Genomic DNA, 17,165 nt, shown 5'->3' on the forward strand with positions numbered 1-17,165 from the left:
AACATATTTAATAATATTTTAGGATTATGTAAAGTGATTACAGTATTATACAGAAAGGAAGCCAAAAATGCAATAATATACAGGGTGTTCCATTGTTCTGAAATACATCCTAGGGCATACTTGAGGTTAGCGCTTAAACAAAATCTAAATAAGTTTTTTATTAAAGGAGCTACAAATGTGCGACGCACTTTTGCGGTACCCTGTATACACTATCGGGGACGTCCTGTATATCATTTAAAAATTCTCTTGTTTTACATATTCATACGTATTTTGTAACACACGGAATATACTGATTCATTCGATTTTTAGAACCGAATGCTAATTTTTTAAATATTCATGAACTTTTTGTTTGATTATTTTTCGTTCTCATTATAATTTGTGATTTATATTACTCATATACGTACCTACTAGTACAGTGCAATCGCGATAATATGAACACAAAAAATTTTAGGTTGTTCATACTAACGGTATGTTCATATTATTGAAGGTAGTAAAAATACATAATAAAATACGGATTAATATTTTAAAAATCGTTTAATCGTACATCAAAATCAAGTGCTTCTATGTAAATTACATGAGACTAATTATTAGTTCTAAAATATGAAGTTATTTTTGACTGAGTTTGTTTGGCCGAAATGTTAGCTAAAACTGCTTTTTCAAGAATGTTTTTTAGAGTTGTATTTTCCGATAAATTTATTGGGTTTTGTTTAGCCCATTCTAATGATACTGTAAGGACCTGGACTGCTTCGCTATGTTTAATTGTAATTATTGGCTGTTCCTCGATTTCAATGTCACTCTCATTTGAATCCATATTTTCAGCTTCTTCCAGGCTCGCTTCTTCTATCACTGAATCCTTGTTCCATTCTTCAATGTCTACAGCCCGTGTATTCCGCCCGTTAAAACGTTTAAAAATTACTACATAATATGTATTAATTTATACTATAGTTAATGACCTAGCGCTTACTTTAGATAAAACCGGTTTTTAAACAAAAATGTACAAATGCAAAACTTACGGGCCCTATAGCGCCTAAAAGTGCTGTTGTGTCTCTTATTGGGTCGGCAGCTCGTTCTTCAATTAGCTGTTGTCTTATGCGTAATAGAGGCAAGTCGTCCTCATCTAATGCATCCGTAAAGTCAAGAATGTTTCGCCAACATTTTGAGATCATGTCTGGGTTTAGTTTTTACCATGCGGCCATTAAATGGATCACTGCATCCCTTAACGTAGTTTTCTTAAGGGCTTCACCTATAGTGTCATTTCCAGTAATAATGGAACTAAGAAGACTGTTCCTATAGAAAAGCTTGGTAAGCCTAAGCACATTCTGATCCATTGGCTGAATAAGTGGTGTAACGTTCGGAGGCATGAACATTACAACATTACAAAGATCATACCATCACTAGATTTTAAATCTGCTGCAGGTGGATGAGACGGAGCGTTATCCAAAAGAAGTACCGCCTTATGTCAAAAATGACAGGCTTTAGAAGAAAACGAAGAACACAGTCTCATTAAGGATGTGATTATCTACAACTTTTATCTGAAAACTTTTTGTCTAAAACAGCTTATAATGGAGTTAGGGACAATTTTTAAAATAGCCGAAATTTGTTTTTTTCGAAATATCTAGTCAGCCATGAACTTTTTCAAAAATCTGAAAGGCGCATATTTATGACCCCACAAAACTGCAATTCTTTCCCCATTTAACCGACTCTCTATCTCCAGTAGTTTCCGAGATACCCATAGAGAACATCGTAGGAAACTCACCCTGTATATTAGTATAGATATAGATTATTTCCTATCACAAAAAAAAATAATTGTGAATGTATGCGTCTAGATAAGAATAAATTAATTTAAAAAAATGTAAAAATTCAAATCTTGAATTCAGATACATATCAATAATAATAGGTATTGTTATCTGTTTTTTTTTTCTAAAATTTGATTGATAACATAAAATGCACTTCAATTTCTATGGTTTTATTGTCATTTGATTCATGTGGTTAGTAGAGTAATTCTCGTTTTTTATGTGCAAAATCCGAAAAAAATAATTGATTTTTTGCGTAATATTGTGTAAGGATTTGTTTAATTGTCTTTATTACTCAGTAATTTGTGAAACAGAGCTTTGAATTTAATATTTGATTAGAAGAGTTTAAACATAAATTATGTGAAGTTCATAATTATTGTCAATGATTTAAAAATAATCACTTTAATATCAATATATTGTTCTAATAGTTTGATATTTTTGGATATAGGAAACTGTGATTTACAGGTATGTTATATTCTATCCTTGTTTATATTTCTATTTTCTTGAGAGTTTTTATATCCCTATTAATTAATTTTTTTAATGTACTTAAATACACTCATCGGCACGAAAAACTGGCACCTTAAAATTTTGATGTATTTTAAAATTTTATACCGGGTGCGTCTCAAAAGTGGCTCGCCCCTATAACTTTTTTATTTTTTCAGATAAAAAAGAAAACGAGATTTGGTATGTTTGTGTATGACATAAATTAGGATTGATTGACTCATTCAATTGTTTTCTGTCACTTCCTGGTTCACCGGAAATGACTATAACTTTTGATTTTTAAATGGCACCCTCGGTATTTTTTTACTTTATTCGATAGAAAATGACACTCTGAATCGAATGACATATCATATGTCAACTTTTGACATATTTGCTCAAAAACAAATTGTACTTTAAATTTCAATCTAGAGTGCCATGGCTGTGTTAAAAACACTAATTTTAAATCAAGGAGCCTTGGAAAAATAGATTTGATCGTCTAATGTTTTTAGTGTCTTGTCCTGCTCAGTTAAAAGATACCCAAATCGTATTTTTAATCATATCTCAATTTTTTCAAATGGATCGAAGGTGGCTCATTGGTATATTTGGAAAAAACATTTTTTTTTCGAATAATTTGATACCACACACTCGGTATTTCGAGTCAAATTTTCTTTACGAACCGCAGGTTACAATTTCAAATAAACCATATGCGAAAATGTCAAAAGTTGACATATGTTATGTCTCTATTCAGAGTGTAATTTTCTGTCGAATAAAGTAACCAAAAGCCTAGGGTGCCATTTACAAATCAACAATTGAATACGTTAATCAATCCTAATTTATGTCATATTATACTAACCAATCTCCAAATAGATACCAAATCTCGTTGTTTTATCTGAAAAAATAAAAAAGTTATAGGGGGTGAGTCACTTTGGAGACGTACCCGGTATAGTTTGTTCTGGTTGACCGATTTTGATGATTTTTTAAGTAATTTTTAGCTAAATTATTTGACTTTTTCGTTTATCTGAAAAAATAAAAAAGTTATAGGGGGTGAGCCACTTTGGAGACGTACCCGGTATAGTTTGTTCTGGTTGACCGATTTTGATGATTTTTTAAGTAATTTTTAGCTAAATTATTTGACTTTTTCGTTTATCTGAAAAAATAAAAAAGTTATAGGGGGTGAGCCACTTTGGAGACGTACCCGGTATAGTTTGTTCTGGTTGACCGATTTTGATGATTTTTTAAGTAATTTTTAGCTAAATTATTTGACTTTTTCGTATCTCTTTCTAAATTTAAAATGACATTTTCCATCTGTCAATTATTATACCAGGAAAAACAAGTGTTGTTAATTAAGAGAAAGTTTGAAACACCCTGTGGAGCGGTTTAACAAAGTAGGCAGAAATCTGTCATCGGAAGTGAAGAAAATGAATTTACCTTAATTGGCTCTTCTATAGAAAATTCAATATATTCAATACATTTATACAGGGTTGTTCACCACATACGACACGGAGTATTGTAGCTAAACGATGAGATTTTTACAAATTGTAAGTTTGGGGTTCGTTGAAGGACTGTTAGAGCTACAATTTAAAAATATTTTTACAAGATACAGAGTGTCCCAAATAAATAAAAAATATCAAAGTTGTATTTTTTTAAATGGAACACCCTGTATATTATTACATTTTTAGTTTCTACGATTAAAATAAAGGTAAATTTGATTAAGGTTTATTATACTTAAACCTTACCGTTTTGAAATATTTTCAATTTTGTGAAATTGCAGTAAAAATTTTAAAGCTTCATTTCTCCAAGGGTATCAATGTTTTTAATACTAAATATTTAATGAAGTTTATTTATTGATCAGTTATTGTGTTGCAATAATAAAAATAATACTACCTTATACAGAGTGTCTAAAAATTTATTTTAAATAATTATTAGCTTCAAACGGCAATAACTTCTTTAATTTAAATGGAATGCCCTGCATATTTTAGGAGAATCAGATGCACAATTAAATTGTCTATCAAATTGTATTATACCATTTTTTACCTGTGTATGCATGTTACCAACAATACCGTTGGCCATCAAGGCCGTCTGACTTAGTGCCCATGGATCTAATCCTATGGATATATTTGCGGAAGAATAAAGGTTCCTTATTCTTCCGTATAATCTAGACAAGAATTAGAAATACTTAGCAGTTATGAGAGGGTATCTTTCACCCCCAATGAGTTAATGAATTCCGCGAGAAATGTTCAAAAACTGTCCCGTCTGTCCATAACAGAAGACGGTCGATATGTCGGACACCTGTAGCAAAATCTCATGTCTTGGTTTGCTATTTATTTTTATTGTTATTAAGCGGCCCATACATTATTAAACAAATTGCGCAACGAAGCGATGCGCAACGTTGCGTTGCACAACTGATTCAGCGGTCCATACACTATCAAACAAGTTGCGCAACAAAGCGATGCGCAACGTTCCGTTGCACAACTACCTCACCCATGCACTTAGTAAAATTATGATCAAACTTTTTATTAAAAGTTGTGTATTATTTGAGAAACAATCATGTCCTCAATTGCCATTGCGTCAATTATTATCGTATATACCCTAGATGATGTCGATGATACCAAAAAATGAAAAAGAAAACAAAGAATTTGGATGAAAGAACTAAAATATTGCACAACGAAGCGCAACACACACATACACTACACAATGCGTTGCGCAAACAGTCCTGTTGCACAAAAGAATTCAAATATTCTTGAAACTCATCAAACAATTGCGCAACGCATCAAACACTATCATACATTGGCAACTCGTTGCAACAGCCTGCGTTGCGCAATTTGTTTGATAATATATGGGCCGCTTTAGATATAGTTTAAATGTGTTGATGTTGGTTAAATATATTTTAAATTGTTATAAAATTCTGCATCTCTCATAGCAAATATTATTTTCGTTTTAATTGATTCTCACAGCTAGAATTTTTTTGCATTACAGCCGGTGTCGTTCAAAGCCTACTTATTTAAAGCGGGCGAATTTTTATATACTCTATATCTCGAAGAGGAATCGAGCAAAATATCAAGTGTGTTATATTTTTGGAAAGGTAATTTTAAATTATTTTCAATAAATTAAAAATATACAGGGTGTCCCATATAAAAAATCAAATTTTCTGTTGATAATTTTTAAAATATTAATTTAAAAAAATTATACTTAAACTATTAAATTCTACGTAAAAGTTGCTTTGGAAATGTTTTCATAAAAATACAAAATTTTCCATAGTCAAAAAGTTATAGCGATTTGTTAAAAATGCATATTTTTGAAAACACCCCGTAACTCCGAAACGGTAACAGATATCGATATGCGTTTTTCACCATCATGTTTTTGACAAAAATTGAGCTCCAGACACCGATATTAGTTTTTGTCTATCTCCTATAGAAAAGGGTGTTTCCATTTAAAAGCGTCGAATTTGACCCACCCTGTACAGGGTGTTAATAATTTTTTTTATTATAGCACGCATATTTAAATATCTTTAAATATCTCAAAAACCAAAGCAAATAATAAATGCCTTATTTTATGTCCTAGAATCCAAAAATGAAATAAAATACCGGGTGTTCCATAAGAAAAATATAACTCTGGTATGAATCTTAGTTCTGACACACCCTGTACATTTCAAAATAATTTTAAATTATGCACATTGCCTTCCCCACATATACGAGACGAATGAGGTGCGCCACCCTGTATTATTCTTCTAATCTAATTCATTTTTAACGAATAAATTAACGATTTCGTTAAATGCTGCGCACCCTGTATAATAGGATATTTCGTTTCGATATCAAAGTTGATAACGCGTGTTCTCCGTATACACATCTCGAATAAATTAACGCTGCCACTTGAAGTTCAGCCATAAAATAATGAGGTCAGGGACTCGAAAAATACTCATTTTTTACGATTTTTTCGCGGTAAAACAAAGGAGATTGCGAAATATATAGTCTCTGCTCGGGAATAGATCTAAATTTGTTTGAATTTCGGCGAATATCGTGAAAAAAACCCAAAAAACCGCAAACGTTTGTTCGAATTTGAGTAATACACATTTTGGACGATAATTACTATAATTAGTGAAATTATAATTATTATGAATACTTAGTTATGACTAGAGCAGTTTTCTGTGAGAGATTAGGGTAGGGATGGGGATATGATATCGATAATTTTATGTTCGATAGTTTGATACTCATTATTTTCTGTCGAAGAAAAATATTGACATGTTAAAAATGTTTAAGGGGATTAACACGTTGATAAAAATGTAAACATAACAAAAACTTCAAGAATTTAATTTGTAAACAAACAACAGTAGTGTTGTTATTGAATTTTAAAAGTTAAAAGGTGACGTACCTACCTATATGATATTTAATTCTTTAGTTATGTTATTATGAATTATTGACATAGAAACAAATAAATCTTATATTCCTAAAAACTTTATGGATACAGCTATACCATAATATACTGTTGCGGGCCGGTGTGGACTCGACCTAACTCGACCTAACCTCACAATCCGAGGGCCCGCCCTCGGATGACCTTAACATCGCATAGACACCGCAATGATTCATTCGTTCGAGAAGAATCGAGTTCCACTGGAATGGACTAGTACATACGAGAACATTCGAAAACCTTCTCTACGCACCTAACGATCTATGGACTATTCTAGAGTTCTTTACCTGTCGGTATAAAAGCCGGCGGCGGTGGCCTACAGGGGGCAGTTATAAATATACCAGTGCAGTTGACGCGCTAAAATTCAAAGTGCTAGTGACCGAATGAAGGAACACTACGACATTCAAGCTGAGCATGGAGGATACCAACCAGGGAAGTTGGTGTGGCTATATAACCCGCAGAGACGTCGTGGGTTATCTCCGAAGCTACAATCCTCGTGGGAAGGGCCATATGAAGTCATGGATAGGATTAATGACGTCGTATACCGTATCAGAAAATTGCCAAAAGGAAAACCGAGGGTAGTCCATTTCAACCGTTTGAGCCCATACCAAGGCGAAATAGAAGATCGTGCTGGGACCGTGAGAACCTGCAGCTTTGATCCCCCTGATTCGGAGATGTCCTTTGACGATTTCATGGCCCGATACAACAGCAGTGAGAAGGCTCGCTATGGTGTAACCAAAGAAGATCAACGAGACCTCTTTTCCGTGCCTCCTGATTATTCGCTCGCTCATTGTGTGGCTCGAGATTTGCGGATGTCCAGAGGAATCGCTGCGACGTTCAATGAGAAGTTTGGGCGTGTCGGAGAACTACGCCGACAGGATCCAGAGGTTGGAAGCGTCTTGAGGCTAACCGACAATGCACATGGTCAAGCAAGGCACATCTTCTACCTGGTCACCAAGGAATGGTCCCCGAGTAAGCCGACTTATCTCAATCTATGGAAGACCCTGATTGAACTGAGGGAAGCCCTGCTAAACAACAACATTGCACGATTAGCCATTCCGAAGCTGGCGTGTGGACTCGATGGTTTGAGTTGGCGTACAATCCGGAACATGATTGAAGTCTTGTTCAGATTTACGGGAATCGAGATTCTCGTTTGCTGCTACAACCCAAAGCTGAGATCGGGAGCGAAAACTGTAGACTGCTATTTCTACCAGACTTCGCAATGTACCAGGGGCCAGCTTTGCAAATACCTTCATTCAATACCACATACATCTCGGGACGAGCATGTGTCTAAGAAGGGGGCAGTGTTGCGGGCCGGTGTGGACTCGACCTAACCTCACAATATGGCCCGCCCTCGGATGACCTTAACATCGCATAGACACCGCAATGATTCATTCGTTCGAGAAGAATCGAGTTCCACTGGAATGGACTAGTACATACGAGAACATTCGAAAACCTTGTCTACGCACCTAACGATCTATGGACAATTCTAGAGTTCTTTACCTGTCGGTATAAAAGCCGGCGGCGGTGGCCTACAGGGGGCAGTTATAAATATACCAGTGCAGTTGACGCGCTAAAATTCAAAATAAATTCTTAGTTATAAATCGTTTGTAAATAGTTCTATAAGTCTTTTATCGTTATTGTTTTTGTTAATTAGTGTTAAATAAATTGTGACTTTCTATCCACACGGAACCGACGAAAAACGTAACAATACTATAAAAAATTGTTGTTAAATGCTCGAGAATTTATTTTTGGAGAATGTTTCCCGATAACAAACAAACAAAAATGCGTCGAAAATTTTGAATTAGATCAAAGAAAACAGGTTGAAAAAAAACACTCAGTTACTTTTTCGGTTTTTTTTTCTGAATTATCTGCGGTTTTTATTATTGTTCTGGAGAGAATTGTGAATTTTGTGGCATTATCGATATTTTAATATTTATAGAGAACTATCGATATTTTTGTATATGTATCTAAATATCGATACATTAATAACTATAGTATTTTGATTGATCGAGTATTTTGGCGAGGTAAGAAGTAGAGATGTGCCAAAGTTGAATCTCTCATTCTTAGAAATAGGTACCCATAACTTTATATCGCTCGAAATGGTTAAACGTCAGCACTTTTTTAAGTTCATTGCCAAGTATGATTTCCATTTAAAAAATTATATTTTTTATTATTTCTGACAAAAAGAGCAAGCATAGAAAAAAACTCACTACGCCACTGGATTGTGCTTAAAAAAGTGCCTTAAGAACGTTTTTACCCGAATTTTATTATTCCGCGAATTAAAAAAGTTATGGACAATTTTCAAAATGGTAAAAAAATCAAAAAGACCCCGTATCTCAGTTGGCAGTGAAAACATCAACAGGCGGTTTATGCTATGAATGGTTTTTGCTGCCGAATTACTAGAATACAATATTTCAAGGCAGATGACGCATCTATTCGATAATTTTTATTCGAATAGTTTTCAACGAATGTTTTTTTACTAGCTATCGAATTATTCGAATGAATTGCAACTATCGAATGGTTCGATAGTATTCATTCGATAGTTCCCACTACTAATCTACATATATATTATTTACAAGTAGTAGGGATGTACGAAACTATCGATATTTTTATGTAGCCATTATCAAGTCACGATCGGTTTTCATTGTTTCTTTTCTCCAGGCCGCTGCACCAAATCCACCGCCGCCAAGGACTTCGTCGGCTTCCTCTCGCCCACGAAGCACGCCTCCGCAGCCTCCGGCACCTCCCTACTATGTGACCGCCTCCAGCAGCAGTCTTCCGCGTCCGCGTTGCTGAACCAGCCGTACGACGCGGCGCAGCGACACCGCGCAGACGTAGACCGGCGCGCCGCCAGCAGCGATGACCTCGGATGCGCCGACTGCTGCCTGAGGGCGGCGGGAGGGGCGGCTGCGCGCGGGGGAGGGGGCGGAAAGGGGATCCGCCGCGGGGCCGCCGAAGCGATGGCGGCCTCCTTCTCCACCAACATCACCAATTCGCTCAAGGGGCTGGTCAGTAAGAAGAGGAACAGGTACAAGCAGGACGGGTTCAACCTCGATTTGACCTGTATCCTTTTTTTTCTAGAATAGTAGGAATGGTTGTTTGTAAATTTCAAATCTTTGTTTCAAAATTGTACTAGTTTTTTCAAAAAGATAAAAGATATCCCGTATTATGTGGATCTGTCACCACTCTATACTGGAGGTGGGAATTCTAGTTCTTTGGGAGGAACTAGTTTCTTAGTTCTAGTTCCTCCAGAGGAATAGTTCCTTGAACTAGGTCTTTAGTTCACAATAGTTCCCGATTAACATTGACATCTCCGTTGCTTGCATTGTATGATGAATAGTTCTGACTGAATTACTGAGGAAATAGTGCTTTGAGAAACCAGGAATAAGTTCCTTTCATTCCGGGGTCGGAATAGTTCTTTGGAACTAGTTCGTTCACGAACTATACAGGGTTGTTCACCACATACGACACGGAGTATTGTAGCTAAACGATTAGATTTTTACAAATTGTAAGTTTTGGGCTCATTGAAGGACTATTAGAGCTACAATTTAAAAATATTTTTACAAGATACAGAGTGTTCCAAATAAATAAAAAATATCAAAGTGTATTTTTTTAAATGGAACACCCTGTATATTATTACATTTTTAGTTTCTACGATTAAAATAAAGGTAAATTTGATTAAGGCTTATTATACTTAAAGCTTGCCGTTTTTGAAATATTTTCAATTTTGTGAAATTGCAGTCAAAATTTTAAGGCTTCATTTCTCCAAGGGTATCAAAGTTTTTAATATTAAATATTTACTGAAGTTTATTTATTGATCTGTTATTGTGTTGCAATAATAAAAATTATACTACCTTATACAGAGTGTCTAAAATTTTATTTTAAATAATTACTAGCTTTAAACGGCAATAACTTGTTTAATTTAAATGGAATGCCCTGTATATTTTATGAGAATCAGATGCATAATTTAATTGTCTATCAAATTGAATTATACCACTTTTTACCTATCCCTTCAAGTTTCACATTAATTAAATATACCACCATTATTTCCGCCCAAATACAAATTAATTACATACTTAATTATGTTCGTGAATAAATCATTCTAAATAAATGTGGATTTGAATCAGAAATGAATATAATAATAAGTTATAAAAATGAATGTCTCTGTTGTTACAAATAAGCATTTGTCAAAAATGAAATATCATTTTTAAGATGTTACCACACTGTCTAATACACATAAGAAGTTCAGTTTTTTAGTTTTTGGCGCAATTATTATTAATCAACGCAAACATTAAATTAATGTAGTTTGAATACTGGAATCATATTAATTGGTCCTCTTTAACAAATAAACAAACTATATCGACAATATTAGTATCTGTACTCTTTAAAAATTTGGTACATCTTTAAAAATAATCTAAAATGTCAGTATTCCATGGGTATATTGAAAAATGAATTTAAAATTACAAGAAAATGCTTTTTCTACGGAAACTTGAAGCTATAGGTAAAAAATGGTATAATACAATTTGATAGACAATTAAATTGTGCAACTGATTTTCATAAAATATACAGGGTGTTCCATTTAAATTAAACAAGTTAGTAGAGTATAGACACTCTGTATAAGGTAGTATAATTTTTATTATTGCAACACAATAACTGATCAATAAATAAACTTCAGTAAATATTTAGTATTAAAAACTTTGATACCCTTGGAGAAATGAAGCCTTAAAATTTTGACTGCAATTTCACAAAATTGAAAATATTTCAAAAACGGTAAGGTTTAAGTGTAATAAACCTTTATCAAATTTACCTTTATTTTAATCGTAGAAACTAAAAATGCAATAATATACAGGGTGTTCCATTTAAAAAAATACAACTTTGATATTTTTTATTTATTTGGGCACAAAATATTTTTAAATTGTAGCTCTATTAGTCCTTCTACGAACCCAAAACTTACAATTTGTAAAAATCTAATCATTTAGCTACAATATCTCGTGTCGTATGTGGTGAACAACCCTGTACACCTCTATTTTATATAGTCTGTCCAACGACAAAATTCTTTGACAGTGATAGATGTGTCTGTCATTTTAATTTCATTTTACAAAGAAATAAGTTGGTACAACTGGAACGCATAGCGGGAAATTAATATATTTAAAATTTGGCTGATAAGTGATTAAAACGGTATAAAACTGAAAAAATGCAATCCAGTTATTTTATTTAAAAAAAAACGGTATGTGTTTATACAAAACAAACAAGAACAAAACAACAACAACAAACAAGCTTTAAGAAACTTCGCACATTTATTATTATATTTATCAATATAACTTATGTACAAATACAAACTTTTAATATTCCCCAGGAATAAATAAAACAACATAAATAAAACAAACTATTTTATTAATAATAACACTTACCAAATTTTATACCTTAAAGGTTGATTAATTAACTTTAATCTTAATTTTTTTAAACCAGTACCTTTTGACATTATTTTTCTACGCATTGTACATACGGAAATCTCGACCCAACACTAACCTTTTCCGGCCCTTACTATGTATAATTAAAATTCACAACAAAAAAGGTTTAATATAACAATATATTTCCTTAACGATTACTCAGACATAACCGATAATATAATCGCGATGGGTTATCCCGCCTGCAACCTGGAGAGCGTCTACAGGAACAACATTGAGGATGTGGTCAAGTTTCTGGACCAGAAACATCCGGATCACTACATGATCTACAACCTGTGCAAGGAAAGGAGCTACGACAAATCGAAATTCCACAACAGGGTGAAAGAGTTTCCGTTCGAGGACCACAATCCGCCCAAAATCGAATCGATAGAACCGTTCTGCGAGGTAAGAAGTAGGGTTGTTTGAAATTATCGATATTTTTTTTATATTTTTACGCCTACCGATATTTTTGGCAGGATGTAATTGTAATTTTTGATCTATTGAGCATTTTTGTGAAGTGAGAAGTAGAGATGTGTACAACTATCGCTATATAAAATTATCGATAGTTTTGCACATCACTAGTTTTTCAACTATCGATAATTTTAGGTGCTGAAGACATAAAAACCTTGATACTTTTATAAATAACGTTTTTGATTTATTGAACATTTTTTGCGATGTATTGAGCAGAGAACTACGACTACTATCAACAAACTATCGATAGTTTTATATGTATCGATATTTCTTGTAGATGTACAAAATATCGACAGTATATTTTATACATCATGATTGTTACATATACATATTTTATGTAACAATCAATCTTTACCAATAGAACTTTCCGTGAGGTGGTAGATGTGATTAACTATCGATTTTTATATATTTAAAAACTATCGATATTTTTGGTAGGATTAAAAAATATCGATATTTTCATGACTATCATTTTTGATCTATTGAATATTTTTGCGAACAACAGACATAAAAACCTTGATAATTTTATAAATAACGTTTTTGATTTATTGAACATTTTTTGCGATGTATTGAGCAGAGAACTACGACTACTATCAACAAACTATCGATAGTTTTATATGTATCGATATTTCTTGTAGATGTACAAAATATCGACAGTATATTTTATACATCATGATTGTTATATATACATATTTTATGTAACAATCAATCTTTACCAATAGAACTTTCCGTGAGGTGGTAGATGTGATTAACTATCGATTTTTATATATTTAAAAACTATCGATATTTTTGTGTAGGATTAAAAAATATCGATATTTTCATGACTATCATTTTTGATCTATTGAATATTTTTGCGAGGCAAAAAGTAGAAGAGGGCCAAATTATTGATATTTTTATATGTTGAAAACTGTCGATATTTTTTGTAGATGTAAAAATATCGATACGTTTGTAATTATCTGCGAACTAAAAAAGTAAGATTTTTATATACCTACTGATAATTTCGCACTTTGTGAAATTATCGATTTCGATATATCGATGACGCACGAATGACTTTTGGCGCGATAAGAACTAGAGATGTGCGGAACTATCGATATTTTTTTTATATATTTAAAAAATACATAAAAAAATTATGTTAAAAAAATATCGATACGTAACCGTTATTTTTCATTGATTGCACGCTTTTGTGAGGTAAGAATTAGGGATGTGCGTAACTATCGATATTTTTGTAGATTAAGATAATATCGAAACGAGTAAAAGTTATGTAATTTAAGAAGAAATGGAACGATAAAAAAAAACGGTGTCAGAGTTGGCTTTGATATGAAAATTTCCGTTGCTTTATTTTTAAAGTTATGTGGGGAATGTCTTTTTACTCGTCGTTTCCACGTCATCTTGACGCCGTTTTTTTCGATTATACGGTATATTATACTGAGATTAGTTGTTACCAGAGAGAACACTAATAACTAAAGTGAGAGGGCTTGTGGAATAGGGCATTTCGTAGACAAGTTTATTTTGTCACCGCGCATCCCAGACGCGCATAGCGTTTAGGCGGTCAAAAAGGGAACTTTTCACCTTTGCAAGTTAAAAATAATATCCACAGTTAGCATTTATGGCAATAACATTAAATTGGAAACGTATTAGTTAAGAGGAAACCACATAAAACAAACAAAAAAAACATATTCGGAGTCTCTTTCGAGGGGCTGTAAAACGAACTTTGCGCAAAACCTACATTTTCAGTTAATTTGTGTCCAATAACTGCTTTTTTTCTACAATTTTTTAAATAGTAGGCGTTGCATTCAAGTGACACAGTATTATAACAATTGAATCGGACGACCTTAGCTTGCTGTCAATTATTGTGAAATTGTCATAATGTGTTTTACGTAGATTCCCTTGTAGATTGCGGTAAATTTAATGTCAAGGTAAGTAAAAAAGGATCTTTTATTTTGATTTTTTGGATAAAAACTAGGTAAAGGTCAAAGTAGAACATAATCATTTAAGGTTTTTTTGATAGTGGCATATATTCTATCTTAGAAAAGTTAAGTCAAAAAATCGCAAAAAAATCGCTACTTTAAACTTATTGGAAGCGTATGTCTCCATGCCAAGTATGTGTATAGTAAGATCCTTTATGTCGATACTTCTCATAAATTAATTGTTATAGTAGCTAGAGAAGAACTTGAAATATAAAGTTACTTAATTTTTTCTCAAGATTTCCGAAGAGGTATGTCATAAATGTCAAATGACATTTTTTGACAAATTGACAAATTTTGACAGTACCTAATTTTTAAATTAAATGAAATGGATTTTTTCTTTCAGATTTAAAAATGTGCACTTCGTGACCATTGCTTCCAGCTGTTGTAAAACAAAATATCAGTAAATAGTAGGTGGTAAAATAAAATTTAGATATTTTTAATAGGTACCACCCCCAGCCAATCTCAAATCAGCCAAAACTAACTGGGTTCACGGGCTACTGGCGTAGAATGTTTTTTACCAAATTTGAATGAAATCGTACCATAAAAGAATTTTTGCAACATACTTCTGGATTTTTGCCCACTGTGCGCAGTAGGGAACGCAACGTTTACCGGCAGCCAGACGGGCCGCATGCTGTTCTAGAGAGCAGAGTAAAAGATATATCAAAGAGTCTCTCTCACTTTAGTTATTAGTGTTCTCTCTGGTTGTTATTAAACGTGTGACTACGTGTATTATACTGTTTTGTTCAATTTGAAATACGTGTCATATTTATATACACTGTTTGTTATACAGGATGTGAAAGAATGGTTGGAAAAAGATTCACAAAATGTAGCAGTGGTTCATTGTAAAGCAGGTAAAGGAAGGACTGGTACGATGATATGCTGTTATTTATTGCACAGCAGGATATGCTGCACAGCAGACCAAGCATTATGCTTTTATGGTAAGTTCAATAAAAAGACTATATTAAGACTAATGTTAGTGTTGGGGTTAAGATTGGAAGCATGCCATTAATGTTTTTTCCTTTGTTTAAAGGATTATAGTCTGTCAAAACGACAAGATCCTTGACAGTGATAGATGTGTCTGTCATTTTAATTTCAAAGTAGTTTATTTTATTTTACAAAGAAATAAGTTGGTACAAATGGAACGCATAGCAGGAAATTAAAATATTTAAAATCTAACTGGTAAGTGATTACTTCAAAATATTGTGAAAAACAAAACTGTATAAAACTGAAAAAATGTAATTGAGTTATTTTATAAAAAAAACGGTTTGTGTACCTATTCTCTGGTTTGTGTTAAGATAAAACAAACAAGAACAAAACACCACATACAAAAAAAATATAAAAAAAAACTATTTCTTACTTTCAAGCTTTAAGAAACTTCGCATATTTATTATTATATTTATCAATATAACTTATGTACAAAAACAAATTTATAATATTCAACAGGAATAAATAAAACAACATAAATAAAACAGACTATTTTATTAATAAAAACACTTACCAAATTTTATGCCTTAAAGGTTGATTAATTAACTTTAATCTTAATTTTTTTAAACCAGTACCTTTTGACATTATTTTGATGTGTGATGACGATATTTTACAGCTACTCCAGGCAAGATTTAATATATATATATATATATATATATATATATATATATATATATATATATATATATATATATATTATAGATATATAGATATATAGATATATATATATATATATATATATATATATATATATATATATATATATATATATATATATATATATATATATATTATAGTATATAGATTATATAGATATATATAGATTATATATATATATATATATATATATATATATATATATATATATATATATATATATATATATATATATATATATAATATATATATATATAGCAAGATTAAATAATCACCATTTCTAAAAGCAGGATTTGCAACCGTGGCCAAAAACAAAAAGTGAGGTTAAAACGCAGAGAGGCGCCTTGACATATAACAAGGATCTTGACAGCGCGCGCCTCCACAGAACAGTGAAACGATAGCAGGGTTGGCGACTAGGGAACGTAAAAATTACGCCAGGCTTGCCAAATAAATTATCAGGCCTGAACGCTACGGAATCCGGTGATGATACGCCAGACATCATATAAATCATATATAAAAAATACATGTAACGAACTAAAAACGTTACAATGCATCATCTTCCAAAACGCAGATATTTGACATAAGTTGACACAAAATTATAACCTATAATTTGGCAAGACTTTGACAAGCCTCAAAAATCTAAAGGCGAGATCATACGCATCGGCGTCCGTTTGTCGTTCATCGTTCCGTCAAATCAATAAATTGAAATATGATCTGTCATTTTTGAAATAAACCAATGAAACTGGTTAAAAACGACGCATGACGGATTTATATTTAGGCGCATCCATAGTTAACTTAACCCAAGTAGCATCTATCTGACTTCGAACTAAATCTGACCTGAAGCGACGTCAGACTTTGTGCAAATTTAGGTCGGGTGCTGGTGATACTACTGGTGACGTCGCTTTCCTATTAAAAGTGACGTCGTTGGATCCGAGTCGGTAAATCCAACGATCTGTCGACGT

General features: G+C 32.7%; 1 protein-coding gene across 3 annotated transcripts in view; it reads left to right on the plus strand.

Moving 5' to 3' along the window:
* The window catches only part of LOC115881019 (phosphatidylinositol 3,4,5-trisphosphate 3-phosphatase and dual-specificity protein phosphatase PTEN), a 41,627-nt gene that overhangs the window by 1,694 nt on the left and 22,768 nt on the right, over positions 1-17,165 (plus strand). For all 3 annotated transcript variants that reach the window (XM_030898373.1, XM_030898371.1, XM_030898372.1), the window contains exons 3-5: positions 9,342-9,743; positions 12,294-12,532; positions 15,353-15,500. In XM_030898373.1, coding sequence (XP_030754233.1) covers positions 9,342-9,743; positions 12,294-12,532; positions 15,353-15,500 — 789 coding nt within the window. The remainder of the gene's footprint in view (positions 1-9,341; positions 9,744-12,293; positions 12,533-15,352; positions 15,501-17,165) is intronic.

The sequence above is a fragment of the Sitophilus oryzae genome, unplaced genomic scaffold (assembly GCF_002938485.1).
Source record: "Sitophilus oryzae breed Bouriz unplaced genomic scaffold, Soryzae_2.0 scaffold_1693_pilon_pilon, whole genome shotgun sequence".
NCBI lineage: Eukaryota > Metazoa > Arthropoda > Insecta > Coleoptera > Curculionidae > Sitophilus > Sitophilus oryzae.